Source organism: Scyliorhinus torazame, chromosome 11 (genome assembly GCF_047496885.1).
Source record: "Scyliorhinus torazame isolate Kashiwa2021f chromosome 11, sScyTor2.1, whole genome shotgun sequence".
NCBI classification, from domain to species: Eukaryota; Metazoa; Chordata; class Chondrichthyes; order Carcharhiniformes; family Scyliorhinidae; genus Scyliorhinus; species Scyliorhinus torazame.
The window spans coordinates 11,712,091-11,737,425 of NC_092717.1; the positions used below are offsets into that span (position 1 = coordinate 11,712,091).

Below are 25,335 nucleotides of genomic sequence, written 5' to 3' on the forward strand. Positions count from 1 at the left end.
CGATGAGCTCAGGCCCAACCTCATAAGAAAATCCCTCCATACTCGACATCAACCGAGTGAACCTTCCTGGACTAGCTTTTCAATGATGTTGGTTGAGAGATAAGTAATGGACAGGACACCAGGGGTAACTCCCCTGCTCTTCTCCGAAGTGGGGTCATGGGATTGTTAATGCCCACCTGGGGGTGGGGGTGGGGGGCGGATGGGGGCCTTGGTTTAACATCTCATAAGCAAGAAGACACCTCACCACATCACTGCCTGGGTGTCAGATCACCATAGGAACCATAGAATGCATAACACGCAGCGACAAGTTGATTATAGAAACCTTTAATATGGAAAAGACAAAAATATGTTTACACGCTATTAATTTGGAGTAGTGGAAAATCCAAAAATTACGCTAAGTCAAAAACGCACGGATTTAAAGAGTGTATTTTTTTAAAAAAGTGACACCAACAGGAATAAATACCAAACATACACAGCATTAAATATATTTAGTTAACAACCGAAGAAAATGACGGTAAAATAACATTGTGCCAGGAGAGAAAAGTAACCTTTGTGGTGCCATAAACTATGATTGATATTAATTCGCATAATGTATTGAAACCATTAAGTTCTTCAAATGGATGGGTACCAATTCAGCAAAGTGGGCAGGATAGAGATGAAGGAAAACAAACGATGTTTTCAGCTCGATTCTTATCCTAAACACAAACAAAATTTCTTTTTTTCTCTCATCAAATATTTCTATCTTTAGTTAAAATGCATTAACAATGGAATGTTACAGCATTTCACTTCTTGCTTCACATTAACACTCAGTCCCACAGTGGAAAACATAGATGAAAATATACAAATTGCGGTAATTGAATAAAATTAATGCATATCTTAGAAAACAGGTTGAGGTATTGTCGATCAAGTTTTTGCCGATTCCTGGTCAATAATCGTGTATAATTTGTCATGAGATTGTTAATGAGACCGTGCCTGTGAACGGTGATGATGGGGGAAAAGATACCTCTGCTGGTTGGGGAGTACTTCACGAATAGTTGATGACCTTACAGGAGGGATGTTAAACTCAATAAGTTCTGGAACAAAAAATCATGACAAAAGAAAATAAATTAGGAGCCCGAAAGACAAGTTGAGGGGAAAAGAAACACGAAGGAAGAAAGCAGAAACGGATTGTGTATGCGCGTGTCACTGAGCTTTTTGGTGCGATGTGGTCTCACAGAGCAGGAGTTGCCACCCCAACGCCAATATGAGTGGTCCTCAAACTGGGGGTTCACAGTCTCCTGGGCATCTGTCATGAATTTCCAGGGAGGGGGTGGGGTGGGTCTGCCAATGCCATTTGCCAATGCCCATCCAGCAAGTTTGGCCTTATGACATGTGGACAACCATCCAGAGTGCCATGGTCGGGGGAGGGCACTGAGGTCAAGAGTAAGCAAAGATTAAATGGTCGGGGATGGGCTTTGGCGCGAGCTGGGGGTTGGGGGGTGGAAGCAGTGATGGGCATGGGGGGGGGGGGGGACAGCTGACACATGTGAAACACTGAGTTGGTTTGATTGTCTTACCTAGGGAGAGAAGTGCACCTATGTCCACTGGTTCTCAATCTTTCTGCCAATGGGAACAGTTTCTCCCTCTCTGCCCCAGACCCCTCGCGACTTTGAACACCTTCACAAAATCCCCTCTTAATCATCTCTCCTCCGAGGAGGGTAGCCCTAGTTCCTCCAGTCTATCCACATCACTGAAGTTCCTCCTCCCTGAAACTATTCTGGTGAATGGTTTCTGTGCCCTCTGCACGTGCCTTCACATCCTTTTTAAAGTGCGGTGTCCAGAACTGGGCACAGTGCTTCAGTTGGGGCTGAATCCGTGTTTCGTTCAGGTTTATCATAGTTTCTTTGCTTTAATGCTCTATTTCTAGTCCAGGATCCCAAATGCTTTATTAACTTCTTTCTCAACCTGCCCTGCCGCCTTCAATGACTTGTCCACACATACCGCCAGATCTCTATGCTCCTGCAATCTCTTTAGAATGACACCCTTTAATTTACATTGTCCACCTTTGCACAACGGACCAAGTGAATCACTTTACGTTAAATTTAATTTGCCACTGGTTCACCCATTCCATCAATCTGTCCAGGTCCTCGTGGAGTTTAACACTTCCCACCTCACAGCAGCATCTTTCTCCCCCACATGTGCTACTCTCTTTCTCGCTCCCTATAAGTGTGAATAGTTCTCTTCTTCAAGCAAGTCTTATTTGCGAATCCGCTTTGACAGATTGGAATTGAAAACCCCCAATGTTTAAATCACTCGCTGTGGCGCAAACTTTATTTCTTTCCTTTAACATCTTTTGTGGTTATCTTAAATATGTGCTCGCTCAATCCCGTATCATTGACCAGTGGAAACCATCTAGCACTAGTCACCTCATCGTAGTCTTTCTCAACATTGCAATGGATGGATTTAAAATCTGTTACACACAGTAGAGGAAATAGTTGCCCTGATATTAGTTGCCCCTATTCTTAGCCAAAAGAATGATACAAGCAGCACGGTAGCACAGTGGTTAGCACAGTTGCTTCACAGCTCCAGGGTCCCAGGTTCGATTCCCGGCTTGGGTCACTGTCTGTGCGGAGTCTGCACGTTCTCCCTGTGTCTGCGCGGGTTTCCTCCGGGTGCAGGTTAGGTGGATTGGCCATGCTAAATTGCCCTTAGTGTCCATAAAAAAGGTTAGGTGGGGTTAACTGTGTTACAGGGATAGAGTGGAAGTGTTGGGTTAAATAGAGTGCTCCTTCCAAGGGCTGGTGCAGACTTGATGGGCCGAATGGTCTCCTTCTGCACTGTAAATTCTATGGAATCTATGGAAGCACAGCTGGTGCTTATGTTGGCATTAATCACAACAACAACAACTTGCATTTATGCCCGTTCTCCATAACCTTTCAACCCATTACCAAATAAACATATGTCTACGGCACCTCCTTAAATTTACTCACGGTCCCAGCATCAGTTAACAAAGGCGGAGTGATTAAAATCAGAGATGTGAAAGTGACTACAATTGGAGGAGGGCAGACACCTCGGAGGAGGCTGCAGAGTTAGGGTGCGAGGCCAGGGAGGCCATTGAAAACATGAGTGAGAATTTACAAATCGAGGCACTGAAAATTGGGGACCAATGTAGGTCAACGAGCACAGGGGTAACGGCTGAAAAGGACTTGTTAAGAGATGGTATAAAGCTTTGGGTGAACTAAGCTTATAGGAATGACCTCCTATTATGATTTTGAAAGAATCACAGAATACCTACAGTGCAGAAGGAGGTCATTCGGCCCATCGAGTCTGCACCGACCCTCTGTAAGAGCATCCTACCCAGGCCCACTCCCCCACCCTATCCCATAACCCCACCTAACCTTTGGACACTAAGGGCAATTTATCATGGCCAAGCCACCTAACCTGCACATCTTTGGACTGTGGGAGGAAACCGGAGCACCCAGAGGAAACCCACGCAGACACGGGGAGAACGTGCAAACTCCACACAGAGAGTCGCCCAACTCTCTGGGTCCCTGGCGCTGTGAGGCAGCAGTGCTACCACTGTGCCACCATGTCGCCCTATAAGAGACTTACTGATTCACCACTTCACGACTAAAACATCACGTTAAAAGAGAGGTGGTGCTCAAGTGGATATTCAATTTAAGGAAACCTGACCACATATAAATCCGTGAAGCTAGAGGTGATGAATAAAAATCGCAATGAGTGGAGAAACATATTTATAAAATGCTACTTTCGAGGTGCCGAATCTACAAACGTGCACGAGCGTGAAGGTGCAGAATATTACTGTAGGTCATTTGTATGAAACCACGGAAGGAAAAGACTTAATTAAGAATTGCCCTTCCTATCTCTGTAAACACCTCCAGCTTTACAAGCTGCTGAGGTCTCTACACTCCTCCAATCCGGGCCTCATGGGCATTCTGGATTTCCGTCACTGCCGTCATTGCCGGTCCAGCCTTCAGTTACAGGCCTTAAACTCTGGAATTCCCTCTCTAAACCTCGTCATGTCTCATAGAATTTCACAGTGCAGAAGGAGGCCATTCGGCCCATCGAGTCTGCACCGGCCCTTGGAAAGAGCACCCTACCCAAGCCCACACCTCCACCCTCCCCATAACCCAGTAACCCCACCCAACCTTTTTTTTGAACACTAAGGGCAATTTAGCTTGGCCAATCCAGCTAACCTGCACATCTCATATAAAATTCTAACAGGACTAGACAGGGTAGGTGCAAGGAAGATGTTACCAATGATGGGTGTGTCCAGAACCAGAGGTCACAGCCTGAGGATTCAGGGTAAACCATTTCGGACAGAGATAAGGAGACATTTCTTCACACAAAGAGTTGTGAGCCTGTGGAATTCATAACCACAGGAAGTAGTTGATGCTAAAACTTTGAATATATTCAAGAGGCGGCTGGATGTAGCACTTGGAGAGAATGGCATCAAAGGTTATGGGGAGGAAACAGGATTAGACTATTGAGTTGGATGATCAGCCATGATCGTGATGAATGGCGGAGCAGGCTCGAAGGGCCAAAAAGCCTCCTCCTGCTCTTTTTTCTTCTATGTATCTATGTATCTTTGGACTGTGGGAGGAAAGTGGAGCACCCGGAGGAAACCCTCGCAGACACGGGGCGAACGTGCAGACTCCGCACAGACAGTGACCCAAGCCGGGAATCGAACCTGGGACCCTGGAGCTGTGAAGCAACAGTGCTCACCACTATGCTACCGTGCTGTACTGTCTCCTTCCTCCTCTTGGATGACCGCATTTCTGGTCACCTGTCCCAATATATCCTGACAGGGCTCCGTGCCAAATGTTATTTGGTGGTGCTCACCTTGGGGCATTCACTACACTAAATGGTGGTATATTAATGCAAATTGTTGTTGTTGCTGAATGCACACATCCTGAGGACAACTGGGGGAAAGAAAGAAGCAAGGCACGTCAACTCACCAGGTTTTGTAATGATATTTGTGTCAAAGCTACCTTACACTGAATGAAATAACATAACTTCAGCGGTGGTGGACTTCATTAAGATAGTTTCCGGAACCATTAGTTCATTAGGTTTTCATGTCAATTGAACAGAAATGTTTGCACGTGATTTAACAACACAGTTGCAATAGAGCAGTAACCTTCCACCTCAATGTTCCCCCCAATGGTATCGAACAATTATCAGCATACATTTAGAAACCATTGTGACTTGAAAGCAAGCAAGGGACAGTGGGTTTTATTCAATCATTTCCACCTTTGAGGGCGAAGCAAATGAAAATATATATTAAAGCTCACAGAAAAGTTTGGCTTCTTTTTAATGAATCTTCTTTTCCTCTTAAGGCCACACAGCCTTGGGAAATATACAGTGCATAGATTTTTATTTTTATTGGGACCATTTCAAAAGTATAGGTTTAAACATGAGACTAAACGGCCCTGATGAACGTGGGTTTTCGTCCTGTGTGAATCATTTCCCTTACCAGCAATAAAAGGATCGGTTGGAAAGGGTGGGGGGGGGGGGGGTGAGGGGAGAGGGTGGGGGTCTGCTGCTGCTGGGACTTCTGCATCTGGGTCCCGCCCGCCATTTTAGAAGTTCTGCTGCGTCCCCGTGACTCTGCGGAAATCCGAGCCCATGGGTTTTAAACTCCTCGAAAAATCAATTTTCTGGGATAAATGGACGCTCATTAACAGGGGATTGAACTGTGAAGGAAATCACAAATGGATTTTTTTTTTTGCCTATTCGTATTTCCCTGGAGCTTTCGGCCTCGTCAAAGATCAGCAGGCAAGTGATGCAGCACAGAGGTAGGCCATTTGGCCATTGTGCCTCTGCTGGTTCTTTGAAAGAATTATAGAAGAATTCTCAATTCCCCAGTTGTCTGTCCACAGTTTTGCATTTTCGTCCCTCTCAACAATTTACCCAACGCCCTCTCGGAAAGTTACTATCGAATCTGCTTCCACCACTCTTTTAAGGCCGCGCAGTCTAGGTCGCAACAATGCTTTGCGTAAAATAATTCTCCTCATCACGGTACTGAAGGAAGCTAACCTGAGCTCATTAAGGCCTTGTTAAAAAATGAGGTGATCTAATTGAAGTCTTAATTGGCTTAACAGGGTAGACGCTGAGAACAGCTTTCCCAGGTGGGAAATCGAGAGCATGAGGTGACATTCTCAGAATAAGGGCTCAACAATTTAGGGTTGAGATGAGGAGAACGTTTTTTCACTGAGAGTGTTGCACAGTTTTGGAAATTTGACCCCGGGTGGGCCGTGGATGCTCATAGTGGTTGAGTATGTTTGTGACAGAGGTCCTAAGAGAATTAAGCGTTATGAGGATAGTGCGAGAGGGTGGAATTGAGGTAGAGGTTGGACCATGATATTGTTTAATGGAGGAGCAGGCTCAAGGGGCCGAATGGCTTTCTGCAGCCCCTATCTCTTATGTTAAGAATGAATCATGGGAAATTACTTATGATTGGGCCTACTTGTAATCAAAGAAGTGTTGCTCTCTTTAACTGTATAATTTCTGAGGAGAAGTGACCGATCACTATCACGTTTGGACATCTGACATGGGTTAATTTTAACCTAACCTGCCGGCTGTAATAGTAATGAGCCTGGGTACAACACTGGCTTTCCACTATACCCGGTTTCAGTCTCAAAGTCTCGAAAACAGACATTATTATCAGGACAAGCCATAAAACCAGCATTGCTCTCAATTCCGTCAGTTTCCCAGTTTGGTTAAAATGAACCATTACTCTATAACGAAATAGCAGGGAGAAATAAATAATTTCCTCGTACGTGTTTAGCACGGTGTACGGGTAAACATTTGCCTTGTGGGGCACGAGCTACCACACAAAATGGACAGAACAGAATCCTCAAAAAGAGTCAGTAAAATTCGCAGTATCCAATGCAATAACAGTAGAATTGAATTTATTGAATCTCCATAAATGGGAGGTACCGGTCTTCGTAATCTCCCGCAGCAGTTCGAGCTGGGAGCACGTTGCCAATTGTTGCTCATTCTGTCCCTCACTTCGCATTGCATTAAACTGCACCCACAAATCATGGCCCTGGCAGGGCCGATTATTCACTGCTTGAGAACCTTTATAGGCTCCTTACGATTGTGACCAGCTGGTGGTGCATCTGTTACCCACGTGTAGCAACTACGCTGCCACTGCGCTCGCGCCAGCGTACAGGTTGCTCATGCATTCCTGCTATTTGGTGACCAGCCCTCTCTTGAGTTCACCATCAATTAGTAGAGGAATTCCAGGCCTCCGAGAGTCACTTGTATTGAATTGATAGTGCACACTGATAAAAACTTCTCCTTGCATGCCCTGATTCCCAAATCAGGGAAAACCTCAAAAGCGGAAAAAGAAAATCTAAAATTGCCAAAAAAGAGGTAAACACAGTTTTTTTGTTCAAGAGGATAGCAGTACAACAACACGACCTCTCCTGGAATTAGTGACCCTATTACTCAGTCCTGAGGATTGAAGCAATGTCTCTTAGTCTGCAACCGATGACCACTGCTGTTGGGTTACTTTTCTTTCGACAAGATAATGCCAAGACAGTTTTCTTACTAAGAAACCATTTTTTCTGGCTTCTCTGTTTGTTTTTGCAGTGAAATTTAATGGTTTGTATAAAATATCCTGAAAGGTAGATGAGCAAAGTGTTCTCCAAACTCAGTTCATATTTAAAATGCCATAGAAAACACATAATAATGAGTTCAGATTAACATTTAGTACCTTTCCGTCACCAGATAGCGACAATGCTTCCTGTTCGTGTGGCCTGCCACCTCGGCTTTTCACTTTTGAACATGAATTATTTTGGCCGAAAGAGGGTTCAGTCACGATTTTAAAAAAAATGTATGCACCTTTGAGAAATTTTACAAAGAAAATAAGAGCAGGAGGAGGCCATTCAGCCCTTCTAGCCTGCTCTGCCATTCATTATGATCGTGGCTGATCCTTCTTGTTGAACAACGAAGATGTGGTGAGGGTTAAATTGCATGTCCATCACAATGTAAATGACGAACACTAGTAAGTGTTAGCTTGGCTAGCGTCCGTCCAACTCAAAGCCAAAGTTGAGTTTTCCAAGGTCCATCAGCATGTAAGGAAAGACCAAAAAGCAAGACCATGTGACTAAAACAATGAGGACTGAACCTAATCCTTGACGTAAATAATCAATAGAAATATACTCTGAGCGGACATTATTTCAGTGTTCAGTGTTCCGCTTGCACTAGTCTGTGGACCTGCAGGTATTCAACAGAAAAAGAAGAAGCCATCAACCTTCGGGTCATGCGATTGTATAAATGGTTGTTCCCTGAATCCGTGAGTTCTGAGCTTCAGCCATGCCCTGCCGGCTCCACCCCACTGCCCCAATCCTTCGTGCAATGGTCCCGCCATCGCTCACCGAATGTGGATGGAAATATCCTGAAATTTGCAGACCAGAAATGGGTTCAGAGGCAATCTCACTCCAGCACTGTTGCTCCTGAAGCCTGGCAACTTGTTGAAAAGTGACCAAACTGTTTCTCCATTGCTTTGTAGAGATCAATGTCACTCCGTGAGAGTCTGAACCGGCGATCTGGATACTGGGTGTTGTCGAATGGTACGTGATGGACACACTGCACGTGTGTTTTCAGGTTCCCCTTCTGTGAGGCGCTGTAAGGACAGTATCTGCATTGGAAAGGTCTCTCTGCTGCAACACAGAACAAGAAAAGTGATTTTTGGGTCATCCTTAACCGATTCTGGTTTTAGATATTGAATGGCCTTTTGTGTGCATTCAGCAGTTCCCACTTTACCTAGAACAAACCAGCAACCCTCGTTTATCCTATTCTGGCCTCTAGCCGCAGCTCATTTCTCACCACGCAATCACTGGCGGCCGTGCCTACAGCTAGCTACCAAGAGCCTAAGCTCTGGAATTTCCTCCTTAAAACTCTCTGCCTGAAAATCTCTTGGACCAAACCTTTGGCGCCCTGTCCCAACGTCTCCCTCTGTGGAGTGGTGTCACTTCCTTTTTGATAATGCACCCGCTAAGTGCTTTGGAGTGTTTTTATTTTATAATCTTTATTGTCACCAGTCAGTTTACATTAGCACCGCAATGAAGTTACTACGAAAAGCCCCTAGTCGCCACACTCCGGTGCCTGCTCGGGTACACTGAGGGAGAATTCAGAATGTCCAATTCACCTAACAGCACGTCTTTTGGGACTTGTGGGAGGAAACCGGAGCACCCGGAGGAAACCCACACGGGGAGAACGTGCAGACTCCGCCCAGACAGTGACCCAAGCCGGGAATCGAACCTGGGACCCTGGCACTGTGAAGCAACAGTGATGATCACTGTGCTATCGTGCCGCCCACAATGCAATGTTGAAACACACAGGCCGAAATCCTCCGCCCTCGTTGTTGGCTGGGATTTTCTGGTGCGCCGAGAGTGAATGGGGTTTTGGCTAGGACGCCAGATTTTCAGTTCTCGCTCATGACGGGTCCCATTATGGATGAAGAATCCCACCACCCTGTATCAATGCAAATTGCTATTGCGAGGCGGGACACACGCTGAAGTGCATCGCTTGACCTAATGTGTGACGGACAGTGACTGTGACACGTGCAATGTAAATGAGGCTTTAACATCTTATTGATACACAAAGGCAGGTGTAATGGACATACCTGCGACAACAGAAACTCTGACTAGAGTATGGAATCATTATATATAAACATATATATATTTATATGTATAGACCTTCTACTTCTATACGTCACCTCAATGTCAGCTGTGGCTCACCTGTGAATCACAAGATTTCCGGTTCAAGTACCACCCAGGACTTGAGCACAAAAGTCAGGGCTGGTAGGTCAGTGGGACACTGAGGGAGGAGTGCTAAACTGTTGAACATAGAACAGTACAGCACAGTACAGGCCCTTCTGCCCACGATGTTGTGCCGACCATTTATCCTAATCTAAGATCAACCTAACCTACATCCCTTCAATTTACTGCTGTCCATGTGCCTGTCTAAGAGTCACTTAAATGTCCCTAATGACTGACTCCACCACTTCTGCTGGCAGTGCATTCCACACACCCACCACTCTCTGTGTAAAGAACCTACCTCTGACATCTCCCCTATACCTTCCTCCAATCACCTTAACATTATGTCCTCTCGTGACAACCATTTCCGCCCTGGGGAAAAGTCTCTGGCTATCCACTTTATCCATGCCTCTCATCACCTTGTACACCTCTGTCAAGTCACCTCTCTGCCTTCTTCGTTCCAGTGAGAAAAGCCCTAGCTCCCTCAACCTTTCTTCATAAGACATGCCCTCCAGTCCAGGCAGCATCCTGGTAAATCTCCCCTGTACCCTCTCCAAAACATCCACATCCTTCCTATAATGAGGCGACCAGAGGACACAATATTCCAAGTGTGGTCTAACTAGGGTTTTATAAAGCTGCAGCAAAACCTTGCGGCTCTTAAACTCAATCCCCCTGTTAATGAAAGCCAACACACCATACGCCTTCTTAACAACCCTATCAACCTGGGTGGCAATTTTGAGGGATCGATGTACGTGGACCCCAAGATCCTTCTGTTCCTCCACACTTCCAAGAATCCTGCCTTTAACCCTGTATTCAGCATTCAAATTCAACCTTCCAAAATGAATCACTTCACATTTATAAAGGTTGAACTCCATCTGCCACTTCTCAGCCCAGCTCTGCATCCTGTCAATGTCCTGTTGTAACCTGCAACAACCCTCAACACTATCTACAACTCCCCCAACCTTCGTGTCATCGGCAAACTTACTAACCCACCCTTCCACTTCCTCATCCAAGTCATTTATAAAAAACCACAAAGAGCAGAGATCCCAGAACAGATCCTTGCAGGACACCACTGGTTACCGACCACCAGGCGGAATACTTTCCATCCACTACCACTCGCTGTCTTATTTCGGTCAGCCAATTCTGTATCCAGACAGCCAAATTGCTCTGTATCCCATGCCCCCTAACTTTCTGAATGAGCCTACCATGGGGAACCTTATCAAATGCCTTACTGAAATCCATATACATCACATCCACTGCCCGACATTCATCAATGTGTCTCGTCACATCCTCAAAGAATTCAATGAGGCTTGTGAGGCATGACCTGCCCCTCACAAAGCCATGCTGACTATCTTTAATCAAACTATGTTTTTCTAAATAATCATAAATCCTATCTCTCAGAATCTTTTCCAATATTTTGCTCACCACAGACGTAAGACTGATGGGTCTGTAACTCGCAGGGATTTCCCTATTCCCTTTCTTGAATAGGGGAACAACATTTGCCTCCCTCCAATCATCCGGTACTACTCCTGTGGAGAGTGAGGACGCAAAGATCATCGCCAACGTCGCAGCAATCTCCTCCCTCGCTTCCCGTAGCAACCTGGGGTATATCCCATCAGGCCCAGGGGACTTATCTATCCTGATGCTTTTCACAATTTCCAGCACATCCTGTTTCTTAATATCAACCTGTTCGAGTCTATTAACCTGGTTCACACTGTTCTCATGGGCAACAAGGTCCCTCGCTCTAGTGAATACTGAAGCAAAGTATTCATTTAAGGCCTCCTCCATCTCCTCAGACTCTAGATCCAAGTTCCCTCCACTATCCCTGATCTGCCCTACTCTCACTCTGATCATCCTCTTATTTCACACATAAGTTTAGAACGCTTTGGGGTTTTCCCTAATCCTTCCCGCCAGGGCTATTTCTTGCCCCCTTCTAGCTCTCCTCAGTCCATTTTTGAGTTCCTTCCTGGCTACCTTGTAACTCTCTAGAACCGAGTCAGATCCTTGCCTCCTCAACCTTACGTAAGCTTCCTTCTTCCTCTTGACTAGAAGATCCACTTCTCTTGTCATCCAAGGCTCCTTCACCTTACCATTCCTTCCTCGTCCCAGTGGGACAAAACTATCCAGAACTCGCAGCAAGTGCTCCTTAAACAACCCCTTGATGTTGAAATTTGGATAAGCCGTTAAACTGAAGCCCAGCTGCATGATTGGGTAATGGAATTTAAAATATTCCCTAGCTCTTTCTCGAAGAAGAGCAGGGGAGTTATCGCTGGCTAATATTTACCCCTCAATCAACATCATAAAAAAAAGATGACTTGGTCATTGCTGTTTGTGGGAGCTTGCTGTGCACAAATTGGTTGCCACATTTCCTACATTACAACAATGACTACACGTCAAAAATACTTAATTGGTTGCAAAGCCCTTTGAGATGTTTGGTGGTTGTGAGATGCAAGTCCTTCATCCATTATAAAAATTAAGTGCTTTATTGAGATAAATGGTGGGCTGAGTTCTCGAATTGGGACTCGAAGTGTTCCCGCCAGAATTGAATCGCGTGAAATTCACGTTCCCATAGGGGGTGCTGTTTGTTCCGAAATTCGGGACATGCAAATGGCCAACACTTAGCCGGCATGATTTCGAAGCAATTCCCATTCCCGTATGTGACGGAACTGCTGGAGCTGGAATTCAGGCTCAGGAGCCTGACAAGCTGGGGCTGCTTATAAGCACTCTACTCACCCGAAAAACATTCCAGCCACCAAGATGGCTCAGGGACGACCTGCCCCCTGATTTTGATGTGGATCCATTGCTCGATGCCATTGAGGTGAGGAGGGACACCCTCTTCCCCAGGGTGGGCCGCAGACTCAAGCCCACCCTCCTGAACAGCGTCTGTGAGGTGGTGGCAGTCTCACCAGGAGGGGAAAGCTGGTGATCCTGAAAGGTCGTGTTACTTGTGAGGCCTCTGCCCTGAGAGGGGCAGCTAACCAGGCAGGGTTCCAAACGCCACGGTGCAGGTGTCCTCTGGTTGGGGTGAGCTCTGCTAATCCCCTGCTTCCTCCGCACTGGGACAGCGCTTCTGCAGGGTGCCAACCTGGTGGGCACCGTGAGCAGTCAGCAGTGTGAGCACCCAGCAGACTGTGAGTAGCACCACAAGGGGTGCATTTAAATCACACACTGCAGCAATGGCAGTCTGAGCCAGGCCACTCTGATTCCGAGGGGACACCCTGAGTGCACGGACTTGACATCAAGTTGTTCGCCGCTAGTGCCCCTGGCCGGGCAGCCACCCTCCAGCAATGCCGACACATTTTGAGAGATTTTTTTTACCCTCCCGCTCCCCCTCAACAGCCATGGTGCCCAGAAACCAGCTGAAAATACTTACCATGCCCGCCTGGCTTTCGCCTGAGAGGGGTGGAGCACCGCGGAGAGGTGGGGCACACTTGTGTCCAAACTGCTAAAGAGATTTAGATCTAGGTAAATGATGGCTTTGCTTGGCTGCGGAGCTCCTCTGAATTCCCGACTCTGTGGGAATCGCCGGGAAGTCTGAACTTCCCTGCTCCCCGGACCCTCCAAATAAAACACCAAATCTGTGTTAGAGCCAGAGAGTTCGGACAGTTTTGACTAACTCACCCAGGAACCATTAGACAGAAAATTCCGAGCCTAACTCAACGGTACAAATGACACCCCGACTCCCTCCTAGACCACGAGGAATACATCGAGTGGCGGTGTTAACAATAATCTCACTGCTAAGAACAATATCAAACATAACCAACATCAAGTCTATAGAGGAGGCAGTTGCCTTCTGTAGATAATAGCTCCTTTCTCAGGCTGGGATATAAATACCAACTTGACCAGTTTTAGACCCTTACTGAGGGCAGTTTTACCCGAACTCGCTATGGCACAAAACATTCGGGATCAGGTGGAATGCTGATGTTACACCTGGGGCCAATTTTAACCTAGCCATTCAGTTGGAAAGTTAATGGAATTGGGTGCAATCCCATGGAATTGGTTTTCCACCAACCTGATGTACTCTCCACTGAAGTGAGCAGTAATATTGAGCGGAACAGGAAAATTTGGAAAGTATTGTAGGCCATTCTCCAAATTTACCCCTCTTGCCCATGACAATGCCCGCTGGTCCTGGCCATTAACTCTCTTTCTCTCTCCACAGATGCTGCCTGACCTGCCGAGCATTTTCAGAATTTTTTCTGGGAAGCTAGGGAGGAGATTGCTGAGCCTTTGGCTTTGATCTTTAGGTCATCCTTGTCCACAGGAATAGTGCCAGAAGACTGGAGGATAGCAAATGTTGTCCCCTTGTTCAAGAAGGGGAGTAGAGACAACCCCGGTAACTGTAGACCAGTGAGCCTTACTTCTGTTGTGGGCAAAATCTTGGAAAGGTTTATAAGAGATAGGATGTACAATCATCTGGAAAGGAATAACTTAATTAGAGATGGTCAACACGGTTTTGTGAAGGGTAGGTCGCGCCTCACAAACCTTATTGAGTTCTTTGAGAAGGTGACCAAACAGGTGGATGAGGGTAAAGCAGTTGATGTGGTGTATATGGATTTCAGTAAAGTGTTTGATAAGGTTCCCCGCGGTAGGCTACTGCAGAAAGTACGGAGGCATGGGATTCAGGGTGATTTAGCAGTTTGGATCAGAAATTGGCTAGCTGGAAGAAGACAAAGGGTGGTGGTTGATGGGAAATGTTCAGACTGGAGTCCAGTTACTAGTGGTGTACCACAAGGATCTGTTTTGGGGCCACTGCTGTTTGTAATTTTTATAAATGACCTGGAGGAGGGCGTAGAAGGATGGGTGAGTACATTTGCAGATGACACTAAAGTCGGTGGAGTTGTGGACAGTGCGGAAGGATGTTACAAGTTACAGAGGGACATAGATAAGCTGCAGCGCTGGGCTGAGAGGTGGCAAATGGAGTTTAATGCAGAAAAGTGTGAGGTGATTCATTTTGGAAGGAATAACAGGAAGACAGAGTACTGGGCTAATGGTAAGATTCTTGGCAGTGTGGATGAGCAGAGAGATCTTGGTGTCCATATACACAGATCCCTGAAATTTGCCACCCAGGTTGAGAGGGTTGTTAAGAAGGCGTACGGTGTGTTAGCTTTTATTGGTAGAGGGATTGAGTTTCGGAGCCATGAGGTCATGTTGCAGCTGTACAAAACTCTGGTGCGGCCGCATTTAGAGTATTGCGTGCAATTCTGGTCGCCGCATTATAGGAAGGATGTGGAAGCATTGGAAAGGGTGCAGAGGAGATTTACCAGAATGTTGCCTGGTATGGAGGGAAGATCTTATGAGGAAAGTCTGAGGGATGTGAGGCTGTTTTCGTTCGAGAGAAGAATGTTAAGAGGTGACTTAATTGAGGCATACAAGATGATCAGAGAATTGGATAGGGTGGACAGTGAGAGCCTTTTTCCTCAGATGGTGATGTCTAGCATGAGGGGACATAGCTTTAAATTGAGGGGAGATAGATATAAGACAGATGTCAGAGGTAAGTTATTTACTCAGAGAGTAGTGAGGGCGTGGAACGCCCTGCCTGCAACAGTAGTGGACTCGCCAACACTAAGGGCATTCAAATGGTCATTTGATAGACATATGGATGATAAGGGAATAGTGCAGATGGGCTTTAGATTGGTTTCACAGGTCGGCGCAACATCGAGGGCCGAAGGGCCTGTACTGCGCTGTAAGGTTCCATGTTCTATGTTCATTGCACAGGCTTTTCCCGTCACTGTCTTGCGCAGTGCTATTGGAAACATCGCTTTCCTGTGCCTCTTCTGAAACCATCATTACCTTCCGGAACCTTCTGACCAAAACTAGGCCCAGAAACATAGCATAGTCACTCACAAACCAATTCAGGAGAATCTTCTTGCCCCAGGGAGTAGTGAGATTATGGAACTCGCTACCAGAGGAATGGATGAGGTGAATCGTAGAGATATATTGAAAGGGAAATGAGCTGAGCACGTGTTAGCGGAAGGAACAGAAGGCTAGAAAGAAAGACTTGCATCTCTAGAGCTCATTTCATAATGTCAGGATGTCCCAAAGCCAATGAAGTAGTTTTGAAGTAGTCATTGTAATGTATGAAACCACAGCAACCAAGTTGCAAATAACAAGCTCTCGCAAACAAGTAATCGGTATTAATATCCAGCTAATCTGCTTAGTGATGTTTATTACATAGAAACATTGAAATAGGAGCAGGAGGAGGCCATTCGGCCCTTCGAGCCTGCTCCGCCATTCATTATGATCATAGCTGATCATCCAACTCAATAGCCTAATCCCGCCTTCCCCCATATCCTTTGATCCCCATCACCCCAAGTGCCAAATCTAACTGCTTCTTGAAAACATACAATGTTTTGGCCTCAACTCCCTCCTGTGGTCGCGAATTCCACAGGTTGACCACTCTCTGGGTGAAGGCATTTCTCCTCATCTCTGTGCTAAACAGCCTTCCCTGTATCGTCAGACTGTGACCCCTGATGCTGGACACCCTCACCATCAGGAATATCCTTCCTGCATCTACCCTGTCTAGTCCTGTTAGAATTTCATAAGTTTCTGAGAGATCCCCCCTCATTCTTCTGAACTTATGGGGCAACATGGTAGCATTGTGGACAGCACAATTGCTTCACAGCTCCAAGTTCCCCGGTTCGATTCCGGCTTGGGTCACTGTCTGTGTGGAGTCTGCACATCCTCCCCGTGTGTGCGTGGGTTTCCTCCGGGTGCTCCGGTTTCCTCCCACAGTCCAAAGATGTGCAGGTTAGTTGGATTGGCCATGATAAATTGCCCTTAGTGTCCAAAATTGCCCTTAGTGTTGGGTGGGGTTACTGGGTTATGGGGATAGGGTGGAGGTGTGGACCTTGGGTAAGGTGCTCTTTCCAAGAGCCGGTGCAGACTCGATGGGCCGAATGGCCTCCTTCTGCACTGTACATTCTATGATAATCTATGAAACTTCAGCGAATACAATCCTAACCGACTCAATCTCTCCTCATAGGTCTGTCCCGCCACCCCAGGAATCAGCCTGGTAAACCTTCTCCACATTTCCTCTACAGCAAGGACATCCTTTATCAGACCAATATTCCAGGTGTGGCCTCACAAAGCCCCTGCATAATTGCAGCGAGACATCCCTGCTCCTTTACTAGAATCCTCTCGCTATGAGGGCCAACATACCATTTGCCTTCTTTACTGCCTGCACCTGCTTGCTTACCTTCGGTGACTGGTGTAAATTCCCCTGTTTCTGACTGTAAGGGAGCAACATTTGTCTTCATCAATCTTTTTCTCTTCACACATCTATTGAGACTTAGATATTCAGTTTTTAATGTTCCCTGCATGCTTACTCTCATACTCTATCTTCCACTTCTTAATCAATCCCTTCGTCCTCCTTTGCTAAATTCTAAACTGCTGCCAATCCTCTGTTGTTTTTCTTGGCCAATTTGTATGCTTCTTCCTTTCTCTAATTTCCTTTGTAAGCCATGGCTTGGTCACCTTTCCCGTTTTATTTTCACGCCAGACAGGAATAAACAGTTGTTACAGTTCACCCATGCACACCTTGAATGTTTGCTTTTGCCGATCCACTGTCATCCCTTTCCGTAAAGTTTCCCAACCTACCATAACCAGCTTGCACCTCATATCGTCGTCGTTTCCTTTAATAAGATTCAGGACCCCAGTCTCAGAATCAATAATAATAATAATCTTTATTATTGTCACAAGTAGGCTTACATCAACACTGCAGTGAAGTTACTGTGAAACTATGTCACTGTCCGTCATGGTGAAATATTCTATCATGTTATGGTCACTCATCCCCAAGAGCGACACTGGATAAATTTGACAGGGCACTGGGATGATCCCTTTGTTCTTCTTCAGTAGGCCTCTGAGTTAGCGAGCTAGAGGGGGCAGGGGGGAATCCAAGTAAATCTGGCTCTATGTGAAATCCTTACACCTTCAAACAAAGTCGCACTTTTCTGTATTGAAATTTGTTTTTGCGGAGCACTAGCTTTGTTCAATTTTTTTCAGCTCCACTGTAAGAACAGAGATGTCTGAAGCTAACTTATATTATATATTAATCCTCCCCCCATCTTATCCACCTTTCCTGACCATTTCTCCTCTTTGTTTCCCCCTTCCCCTCCCCCACATCTACAGTTCACCCTCTGCTGTTACTTTCTCTGCTGTTTGGCCTTTCACATCTTTTGTTCTCTCTGGGGACTGCCATTAGCACTCTGTTCCCTTTGTTTCTGTGGCCATTAGCACCCGGTTTACCCGGGTTTCTGTGGCTATGACTCATCTGTCATTCTCACTCCACAGTATAAATATTTCCCACTTTCTCTGTCTGTTAGCTTTTGACAAAGTCATCGGACTCGAAACATTAGCTCTTTTCTCTCCCTACAGATGCTGCCAGACCTGCTGAGATTTTCCAGCATTTTCTCTTTCAAGAAATTGGGACGTATTACAGGAGGATCGTGAATACGCTTGCAGGAGGCTCCGTGTGCTGAGCCTATATTCTGCTTATCCCAATCTAGACACATCGTACAGCTAGCAACACAGATTCAATGGTCGTACATTTGTATGTAGGGGTGTGGGAGCTGTTTTACTTTGTAACTTGACCTATAAGAGTGGAAGTGAGAGTTACTGCCAAGAGGTGGAAGTCTCCACTAAGTACGGCGCAGATTTATGCTTCTCTTCAGAAAGAATGGATTGAGAGACAATAAATATCAGCTACTCGTATCTTCACCGTTAAGTCCTCTCTTCTCTTAAGTTTGGGTTCGCACCAACGACATTGGAGATCCTTCGACACTCCCCCCCCCCCCCCGCACAAAAGAAAACGGCAGATTTTTGAACTCGACAGAAACAACTGTTAACGTATCACAGTTCTTCTTCAAATGAAAACACTTCTGCTGCGGCAGTCGCTAAAAATAGACGATATACGCGGGCAATCATTTTTGCAACAAAATTAAAATAGATTTTCTATTAGCCCCAAGAGTAAAAGGCAGCAAATTCAGAACTGAATCTGGCTGCTTCTAATTGACACCACACAAAAAAAAACCCAACTATCCATCTTTGCAGTTACTTTGTGCATCTAAAATTCTCAAATCACATCTAGATTTAAATAATAAACACATATCACAGTGAAAACTGGGCACTCCGGAGCGATAAAATTGCTCTAAATTAAAAGTAAAAGAAATAGCGAAAAACATTCAAATGTCTGGAGTACAGGAGCTGGGATATACTCCTGAGGCTGTATAAGGCTCTGGTCAGACCCCATTTGGAATACTTTGAGCAGTTTTGAGCCCCGTATCTAAGGAAGGATGTGCTGGATTTGGAGAGGATCCAGAGGAGGTTCACAAGAATAACCAGGCAGCACGGTAGCATAGCGGTTAGCATAATTGCTTCACAGCTCCAGGGTCCCAGGTTCGATTCCCGGCTTGGGTCACTGTCTGTGCGGAATCTGCACGTTCTCCCTGTGTGTGCGTGGGTTTCCTCCGGGTGCTCTGGTTTCCGCCCACAGTCGAAAGATGTGCAGGTTAGGTGGATTGGCCATGCTAAATTGCCCTTAGTGTCCAAAATTACCCTTAGTGTTGGGTGGCGTTACTGGGTTATGGGGATAGGGTGGAGGTGTGGACGTGGGTAGGGTGTTCTTTTCAAGAGCCTTTGCAGACTCGATGGGCCGAATGGCCTCTTCTGCACTTTAAATTCTATGATTCTATGATCCCTGGAATGAAGAGCGTGTCATATGACTATACTCGATGGAGTTTAGAAGGATGAGGGCAGTGATCTCATTGAAATTTACAGAATACTGAGAGGCCTAGATAGAGTGAACATGGAGAGGATGTTTCCACTAATGGGAGAAACTGGAACCAGAAGGCACAGCCTCAGACTGAAGGGATGATCCTTTCAAACTGAGATAAGGAGGAATTTCTTCAGCCAGAGGGTGGAGAATCTGTGGAACCCTTTGCTGCAGAAGGCTGTGGAGGCCAAATCACTGAGTGACTTTAAGACAGAGATAGATAAGTTCTTGATTAACAAAGGGATCAGGGGTTATGGGGAGAAGGCAGGAGAATGGGGATGTGAAACATATCAGCCATGATTGAATGGTGGAGCAGACTCGATGGGCCGAATTGCCTAATTCTGCTCCTAAGTCTTATGGTCTTACAATTATTAAAAAGTACAGACAAGTTCTTAACCTCATGTAACAAATGGTCACATTCCTATTGGCTACGTTATATATTCAACAGAGGGATTATTTTTAAGCGAAGAAAATTGAAAATTCATCCTTTGCTAAAATATGTATTTCCTGCAGTAAATCAGTAAATGTGTTTTTGCAATTTTTGCTTTTGCGAAGCTAAATCGCTCACCACAGGCAAATATACAATTCCAGGGGGACCAATTTATCATAAAATACAACTTAACCTAAGGTCTGGGACCACCAGTATTCCAGATATCGTAGACAATAAGGGACATTTGCCTCAAAACTTTTATTATTGTTAATGAAGTAAAACTGCAATGAAAGATGGACATTTACCCAGCGTCTTTCTCAAACCCAGGGTGTCTCACAGCCCTTTACATCCAATGAAGTACTTTTGAAGCGTAGTCACTGTGGAAACGTAGGAAAAGGCGGCAAAACAAGCTCCCACAAGCAGAAGCGTCATAATGACCAAATTATCTGTTCACAGAAACAGAGAGACAAGGAGCAGGAGGAGGCCATTCGGCCCTTCGAGCCTGCTCCGCCATTCAATATGATCATGGTGATCCTCTATCCTGATGCCATATTCCCGCTTTCTCTCCATACCCTTTGATGCCATTAAAATCTAAAAACTGATCCAACTCTATCTTGAATACATTCAGTGACTTGGCCTCCACAGCCTTCTGTAGTAGAGAATTCCACAGTTCCACTACCTTCTGAGTGAAGAAATGTCTCCTCAACTCAATCCTAAATGGTCTACCTTGTATCCCGAGACTGTGTCCCTGGTTCTAGATTCCCCATCCAGGGAAAACATCCTCCCTGCATGTGGTCTGTCCAGCCCTGTTAGAAATTTATACGTTTCAATCAGATCTCCTCTCATCCTTCTCAACTCCACTGAATACAGGCCCAGTCTAACCAATCTCGCCTCATAGGACAGTCCCGCCAACCCCGGTATTGACCGAGTGAACCTTCCGCTGCATTCCCTCTATGGCAGCTATGTCCTTTCTTAGGTAGGAAGGATCTGGGTTGAGGGTAAATGTCCACCAGGACACTGGGGAGAGCTCACTCTTCTCTTCTTTGGTGCAGCACCAATGGGATCTTTCACATCCATCTGAGAGTGCAGTCAATGCCTTGGGTTAACGTCTCGGCCCCCATTAATGTACTGGGAGTACTGAGCTCGGTGGGTAATGCACTCAGGCCTCCGGAGTGGGATGCGAACCACAATCTTCAGGTTCAGTGGCTCATGTGGTACCCACAGTACACACAGAAGCAGGTAACAGCCTGTGAAAGGTCCCCAGTACTGTGTCCTTTGACAAATGCCAGATTTTAAGTCTTCTGCTGCGTTGAGGATAAATAATGCAGTGATAAAGGAACAACATCATCTACAGGGTAATGAGCTGTGGTGATCTGTCATCTGCCTGTGCCCGATTGATTAGAACTGACACCACAGGATAGGTGAGTGATTATAAAAGTGTAAAATAAAAGCTCAATCCATAGCTGATGAATGACAACATCAATTCAAAAACTCTACATCGATCAGGCAATTATGATACTACTAAGGCAGTCTCGGTTCCCAGGAACCACCCCACCGCCCCCCCCCCCCCCCCCCCCATTCCTAAAATCAGTGCTGTTGCTCATAGAATTTTGTAACCGTCTTGTGGAAACTCACGGAGAGATGAAGACTCAAATGGGCCTGACTGCCTCTCATTTTTATATCCTTTCCCGTACAAGGGAGGAGGGGTGGTAAGTAGTTTTAAATATATGTAAATTCTCCAATCCATTAGTCCAGGGTTTTTCAAACTGTGGGTCCCGACCCGTGGGTGGGTCGCAGGTGGGTGTAGGGAAGGTCGTCGAGCGATTGGTCGGGGCATTCCCGATCGCGGGAGAAGCGCCCAACGGTCGGGGTGTTTAAATTAAAAATGCCGGTCACGCCTGGCTTTTAAATTAAATGATGCAGTCTTCTGACCAGAAACGGCAGCAAGAGAGCAGGCCACAAGCCCGGCATGTACATTGATATCACGCGGCCTGTACATCCGTACTTTTGACGCAAAATCACAGAGGAGATATTCCTCCATTTCCTAGATGCAAGCAAGCAAGGCAACAGGAATTTGAAGATCTGAAGATGGATCGTTTTAAACAAAGAAATTAATGAAATCGTGAACACAGCATGATAAAGATGATTTGTTGAGGTATGGTTTTGTTAATTGTGCCAATGCAAATCATGATGCAAAGCCCCTGTGCGTTATATGCAGGGAGGCCCTGGCAAATGAGAATTTGAAAACCTCAAAGGCATTTGAAGACCAAGCATTGCGAGTTCGAGGGCGAACCTCTTGATTTGTTTCAAAGGATGCAGTGAGAACTGCATCAGCTGGCATCATTGGCAGAAATGTAACATTGAATGACAAAGCAAGTGAGATCGTGAGGACCAAGCAGGCTCACCTGTCGCATTAAAGGTAAGTAAAAATCATGGGTCACGAAGGTCGGCCGGCATGGGTCCCGAAACCGGCTGGTTGGGAAAAGTGGGTCCCGGGAAAAAAAAGGTTTGAAAAACACTACACTAGTGAGTCAGCGCGTGTTCTGCCCATAACCAGCTATAATTGTTCTGCTCCCAATTCCGATCTGAATATCTTTTGGACGATGGAAAATGGAAGCGTAGTTCCTTTGGCACCTGCTTTCTCCCAGGCTGTGCAGGAATAAACAAATCTGCATGATTCCAGTTCAAACAATGAAATCCGCTAATACTGGTAAAACGCAACACTTACCGGCCGCCACTTGAGGACTGTAGAAAGACATTTGCTCTGAAACAGAAAAATACAACAAGGTGTTAAAATACTTTTGTTTATTCGGACTGCACATTTAACGTTATTACCACATCGTTCAATTTGCGATTTGTGGTCACTGTAGTGATCACTGAAATAGCTTGTTCTGCAATGCAGGGTGATGTTGTAAATGACCAGTAAAAGGCTTGACAGATTGTCATTTGAGGGAAATAAATCTCAAACTTGCGCACAACTCTTTGCATTTGAAGCGATTTTGCGGGACATTGCTGCGTGAATATTTATTACATGTCTCCAAAATAGTGCAGAAGCAAAAATGAAAACCCTGCTAAACCACTAGGGGAGCAATCCCAGCGGAAAACGTTAAAGAATTGAGCTAGTATCAGCTGATATCCGACAGCGTAACCTTAAGGTCTTTTTGTTAAAATTAATCTCATGTTTGCTTTTCTTATCAAGTTAATCTTCCTGTATTTTCGCACACATTGCTGCAGTGCAAGCTGTCACTGGCCAGTCAGCATATGAGCGTTCGGCAATCCATTCTGTTGACAGTCTCTGTGGAAAATGGCTAGACCCTACATGGGCGATTGACAGTACCGCCGAGCTGAACCTGGGGTGGTTGCAAGATGCGCAGAGGACAGATGCGTCTGAGAGCTGCGTTTCCCACTCAGAAACCCACTATTCCATTTCACAATCATTTATAAAGAACGGGTGGACAATTCTGTAACAGATACTCCCCAGAGGACATCTTCCCCAACATTAGCAGAATTCATGTGGTCTGTTACAACAATGCTGGAGATGGTGCACAGCATGGGGTGAGAAATAGACACTGCAAAGACTGCTTGACAACAAAATAAAGAGACGGAATTTATGGACAGGCTCCTTGATCTCAGGTCAAATGCTCCTTGGAAAGTAAGAGTGTAAATAGGGTAAAGGAGCAAATCTGGGGGTACAGATCCACACCTCAGTAAAAACAGCCATGCAAGTTAACAAGACCATAATGTACACAGAAAAAAACCTAGAATTGAAAAGCAGGGAAGTCTGAACCTCGAGTTGAACCCTGGTTAGAGAACTGTGAAAAGGTTTGGAGGGGGGCTTTCTGACAAACGTGTTCCAAATTCATGTCTTCAGAACCGCCACACAAATTCCAGGCACACGTAGCTGTGTAGGATTGGTATTGTTTTGCAAGATTCATCACACAGGGCTAAATCGCTGGCTTTGAAAGCAGACCAAGGCAGGCCAGCAGCACGGTTCAATTCCCGTAACAGCCTCCCCGAACAGGCGCCGGAATGTGGCGACTAGGGGCTTTTCACAGTAACTTCATTGAAGCCTACTTGTGACAATAAGCGATTTTCATTTCATTTTCATTTCATTTCAATAAGACACAAGCTTTCAACTGATTGGAAAAAAACATACTTGATAGTTTAATTCAGGTAGCAAAATTATTGAAGGAACATTGAGAGAAATACGATAAACTTTACCAAAAGCGAAATACTTCAGATGCAGCAAATCTGATTTTCTGAAACAATGAAATTTGAAAGAATTATTTTTGATCTGTTACCTACGCCTTAATTTAATACACTTTAGCTTGGCTTCCTTCGAACTGTAATCCTGCAAACCTGATTCTAAATCATGCGGTTGGACCTGAACCTAACTCTGATCCTTGCCTCCCCCATGTACTAAATAATTATGAACTGTCGTTGAGTCAAAGAGTTTGGCTCAAATCCCAGCCTCCATCAGCATTTACACAGCGGCTGCCCCAGTGGCATTTTTCCCATTTTTCCGAGCTGACTCATCCAGCAGAACAACATGAGGGCGTGCGGTGCCTAGTCAGTGAGAGGGGATGGGAAATCCTCGGTCGGGGAATGGGGGGGTGGAGATTGACACCTCCAGCTGCCTAGCAACACAAAACTGGCCTCAGGGCAGCACTGGCGGATGAGCAAGGCACAGGCGACAATGGGCTGAATGGATCCTCTCCGAGAATGGCTTATTCCCGGATTCCAAGTCTCTCTCGTGCAGCGTAGAATCCGAGATGCAGGGAAAGTGTTTCTATAGGTCTTGGGGTAAGGAAATGAAGGAATATGGGGGGGAAGGCGGGATCAGGGCATTGAATTTGATGATCGGCCGTGATCATAATGAATGGCGGAGCAGGCTCGAAGGGCCGAATGGCCTCCTCCAGCTTCTATTCTCTGTGTATGTTTCCAGGTAAGCGCAAAGGGCTTAGAGGAAGGGTAGAACGCACTGCCTTAAATGTATTTCTCGGGATTTTGGGGCTGCGCTGTCGGTGAAGTGAAGACATTCTACAGGAACGGAAACTCGTCGCTTGTCGGAAGCTGGCGAATCAGGTCTGATGAACGTCACAACTCAATGCTACAGCCGCCTTGAGAAAGTTCGAGAGGAACAGACCAAGGCAATGATCTGGTGTCGCTACATGGAAAAGCTTCGCTGGAGAAGCCAGTGGAAGGCAAGGCTCATATAAAACACAGCAGGCCTCACAAAGCAAGTGCGCAAACCTTTATAAATCTGTCGGCGACGGGCTAATAAAGTAATAAGCAGATCGTGTGCTGAGGATTTTGTTTGTCATTTATATTGTGTGTCCTCCTTGTCACTCCTCTGTTGCTTTGAAATG

At 45.8% G+C, this 25,335-nt stretch overlaps 1 protein-coding gene across 2 annotated transcripts in view; it reads right to left on the reverse strand.

Moving 5' to 3' along the window:
* Positions 1 to 308: 308 nt before the first annotated feature.
* The window catches only part of znf516 (zinc finger protein 516), a 217,695-nt gene continuing 192,668 nt past the window's right edge, over positions 309 to 25,335 (reverse strand). For both annotated transcript variants that reach the window (XM_072466955.1, XM_072466954.1), the window contains exons 4-5: positions 22,695 to 22,730; positions 309 to 8,669 (exon numbers count right to left, since the gene is read on the reverse strand). In XM_072466955.1, the coding sequence (XP_072323056.1) occupies positions 8,443 to 8,669; positions 22,695 to 22,730 (263 nt within the window). In that variant the 3' untranslated portion in view covers positions 309 to 8,442. The remainder of the gene's footprint in view (positions 8,670 to 22,694; positions 22,731 to 25,335) is intronic.